The sequence below is a fragment of the Galeopterus variegatus genome, unplaced genomic scaffold, assembly GCF_000696425.1.
Source record: "Galeopterus variegatus unplaced genomic scaffold, G_variegatus-3.0.2 Scaffold14876, whole genome shotgun sequence".
Lineage (NCBI taxonomy): Eukaryota > Metazoa > Chordata > Mammalia > Dermoptera > Cynocephalidae > Galeopterus > Galeopterus variegatus.
In genome coordinates this window covers 14,348-18,618 of record NW_007740987.1, presented here as the reverse complement: position 1 = coordinate 18,618, position 4,271 = coordinate 14,348, and the positions used below count along the sequence as shown (strand labels likewise).

The following is a 4,271-nucleotide window of genomic DNA, read 5'->3' as shown; positions in this document are numbered from 1 at the left end:
ACAAGGTGTTAGGTCTACAAGACCAGTCTCTTCACAGTACTAAACAGATGCAGAACTTTCTGTATATAAGGCTATAAAAACAAACAAACAAAAATACTATTTTAGAATCTGGAAGTCATGTATGTGTAATTACCATGCACTGAAATTGTACAGATTCTCATCAAAAACCAGAAGACAGTGTCTAATAACAAAATTGCCCCCAAAATGGCTTGGTGGAGGCAATTTATCTTCTGACTGGTTATTGGCATGAAACCATTAAGAAGCTTTTTCACTGTGGTTTGAAGAATTCAATGCAGTACTGACAATGTCATTCAGGTTTGAAGGCTGTGAACCTAGCATTCACTTACCCCTGTACTTAATCCACTGTGTGTCCTGCACAGATTTTCCTTACCTAATAAAGAAATTTCCTTTTAGTCTTACTCCATAGGTGCCACACTTCCTTCTCATGACTTTTTTAACAGCTTGTTTGAAGTCTTTGTTCCTCAAGCTGTAGATAAATGGGTTCAGCAGTGGGGTGACCACGGTATAGAAGACAGAAATGATCTTGTTGATTTCAGGTGACAGATGAGCATTGGGGCGCACATACATAGAGATCATAGTCCCATAGTAAATAGTGACAACAGCCAGATGGGAGCCACATGTAGAAAAGGTCTTCATCCGTCCAGAAGCTGAGGAAATTCTCAGTATGGAGGACACAATAAAAACATAGGACACAAGTGTCAGAAAGAAACAAAGGCACAGCACAACAACTGAAAGGATGAAGATGGCCATTTCAGTGGTATAAACATTGGAACATGAAAGCAGCATGAGTGGAGGGAGGTCACAGAAAAAATGGTTGATCTGGTTGGGCCCACAGAAATCCAACTTGGAAATCATCAGGGAGGGCAGAAAGCCTGTGCCCACCCCTGTCAACCAGGAGATTGCCACCAACTTGGTGCAGATTTCAGGACTCATGAGGAAAGAGTAGTGGAGTGGGCTGCAGATGGCCAGATATCGGTCATAAGCCATCACGGCCAGGAGAAAACATTCAGTAGCCCCAAAGAACACAAAGAAGTATAGCTGTGCCATACAGGCGGAGAAGGAGATGGCTTGGCCCTGGGAGAGCAGGTTGGCTAGGAGAAGGGGCACAGTGGTGGATGTGTACCAGATCTCCAGAAAGGAGAGGTGTTTGAGGAATGTGTACATTGTTGAGTGCAGTCACTGGTCCTGGCTCACCACTGTGATGATAACAACATTCCCCGTGATGGTGAGGAAGTAGATGACCAGGAAAATGGCAAAGAGTAGGATCTGCCACTGAAGAAGGTTCTGGAATCATAACAGTTGAAACTCAGTGACAATGGACACATTTTGGTGCTCCATTGCCTGTGGTGGGGGGTGGTGGAAAATATTTTGGAAAAGCACAGTACACAAGGCATAACAATATTTAGAACTACCTGTGTTTGGAACTTCAGGAATTAATTTTTTTTCTAATAGTTTAGAGTTTTATGTGTGGCTCTTTAGAAGGGCAAATGTATAATTCCAGCTCTTTTCTGTAAGAACACATTTTGAAATCACAAGCTGATAGTGAAGATTAGATCCTGAAAAGAGACTCAAGTTTTGTGTGTTGGAATTGTGTAAAATCTAGAAGTCTCAATCCAAAAAAAAAAAAGAAAAAAAGAACTCTGATCTAAGTGCGCTCACCTGAAAAGAAAAAGCAAAAAAATTTAATTATTTGAGGTGATAGATAAGTTAATTAGATCGATTGTGATGATTTCACAGTATATACATATATCAGAACATCAAGTTGTACACCTTAAATATATACAATATTTATTTGTCAATTATACCTCAGTAAAGTTATAAACAAACCTCAGAAACTAACAATAACAACAAAGCTCGTTAAAAGATCACACACATATGGGATCAAATGTCTTTCTTTTCTCATATATGGATTTTGTCTGGAAAAGAGAACAGACACTCGCATCTTCTATGACATTCTGAGAAAGTTTATTCATTCTTCTCTCAAACAATATTTATCAATGCCTGCTATGTGTGTGTGTGTGTGTGTGTGTGTGCGCGTGAAGCCTTGTGCTGAGCTAACCTGTATCTTATCCACCAGTGTCCTTTCATGCCCAGTTAGATACTGTACTTGTGTTCAGCCACTGCAATCACTTCCTCATGTACACCTCTAATTCCTTTCATTTAATTCATTGTCTAACACAGTTCTGGATAAAGTCACTGTCAACCTACCATATGTGAGCTTCATGCAATGGAGGGGGTGAGACACAACACATGATATTGCCACTTTAAAATTCCTAACCAATAAACTTGTGTATTCTTAGTGCTACAGAGCAATCATTCTCCATTTCCCTCATATACTCACTTTTCCAGTCTGCTAAGTGACTACTTCACCCCTCATATACTCACTTTTCCAGTCTCCTAAGTGACTATTTCATTTATGCTCTTCTCTTTCCAATCTTTCAAAACATCCTTGTCTATCTGTACCTTCAACAAGAAACCTATTTTACTAAATAAAACTGAAATCTTCCAATGGGAATATCTGCAAAATCCCCCAAATATCACCTTTCGTTCCGGTGCATGCACTTCCTCCATCTCCCTCTGAATAAAAGTCTGTGCACACCCCCGTGGGCATGAGGTGCCACTGGAAGGTATTGCAGGTGTCACACCATCGTCATCTGCTGAATCATCAAGAGCCCTCCTTGTGCTGGTCATTTCCTCAGCAGGCCTACTTACTTTTTTTTATCTCTCTTTTAAAAAGACAAAAAGGAATGTCTTGATGATATCCTGTTCTCCATTAAATGCTGCCTGTATTGTCTGCTCACTCTTTTCTTTCCTTTTTCCCTTTGTGAAAGCCTCTGTTTCAGCTCCCCTATTCCTCTGCTTCCTATTTCTTCTGAATCCAAAGCAATCAGGGTTTTTTTCTGGCTACTACCACAAACAGCTCTGCCATGTTGTCCTCACCCTCCAATCATGCATCCTCATTCCTAATTGTCATGATCTGTCAGCAGCATCCACAGTTGTTCTGTCCCTCTTCTGGGATGACTCTAGTCACCTGATATCCATGATCTACAGATCTGGATTTTCCGGGTTATATAACTTCAAGATTGAGTACCTCAATCTACCTCACTTCCTTTCTGGTTTCAGGCAGTCTTTTGACTTTAAATGCCATCATTTAGCTCTCAACCCTCAAATTTATATATCAAGCTTGAATATAAGCTTTCTGTAAACCACAGCCCTATTTGAAAAGCACTCCCATGTCTAAGCAGCCTCTGAAATTTAAGTGACCTAACCTACCTAACCAGTGTCACTGATATACTCAGCCTAACAAGCGCAGTACCTCCATCTATTTAATGGCCACTCCATCCTCCTATTTGCTCAATTCTTGTTTCTGTTAGACCCAATATCTGATTTTTCAGTGAAGTCGGCTGACTCCACCTGAGAATGTAAGCACACTCTGATCTGATTACTACATCACCATTCACTAACATCCCGTGCTCCCTGGAAAGAGCATCACTACCTCTCACCAAGATTGTTGCAACAGTCTCCTTGCATCTTCCATTTCCACACTGCCTGCTCAATAAAGCAGCCAAAGTTAAATTCTTTGAACATGCAATAGCTTACACAGGGAACATGAAAGTACTATGAATTGTTCCTGTAAAGGAATAAAACACTATGACCAAACAATCACTTTATGCACCTATTAGGAATCAACTGGTGTGTTAATTTGGCTGTTTTTGTTTTTCATCTCTGTTGTAGTTTACCATTTTTGCTGTGTTCTGTTTTCTCCTCTCAGACTTGGGCAAATCACTGGGAATATTATCTCCATGTGATCATGAAATGTTTACATTGAGTGAAATTGATATCTTAGTAAATCTATGCATTGGCTACCAAAACCACAATATTGAATATATTGTTGGAAATAAATTGTAATGTAGGGGGGGCATAGAATATAAGTAGTAAAATTGTAGAAAAATATAACCTTAATGTACGCAGTCTTGTAACAATGCATAAGCAAAGCAGTTTTTCTCAGGGGCCAGAGCAAGGGTCAGGCCCGAGCACACTAAACAATGCATAAGCAACGCAGCTTATCAGGGGCCGTGACAAGGGTCAGGCCCGAGTACACTAAACATTAATAGCCCCCACCGGTTCCAGGAAATAGCTGGTTCAAAGCCAGGCCCCGGGGAAGGTAAACAATTGAGAAATGCACTAAAGGGGTGCCAGCCTGCTAAAACCCACCTGTAAACCCAAAAGGCGCCAGCTGAAGCCCACCT

General features: G+C 40.7%; 1 protein-coding gene across 1 annotated transcript; it reads right to left on the bottom strand.

The window, feature by feature from the left end:
• Positions 1-387: 387 nt before the first annotated feature.
• LOC103582092 (olfactory receptor 11L1-like) lies at positions 388-1,359 on the bottom strand. The gene is given in 1 exon segment (XM_008563777.1): positions 388-1,359. A coding segment is annotated over 1 exon segment (972 nt).
• Between the last annotated feature and the right edge of the window lie 2,912 nt (positions 1,360-4,271).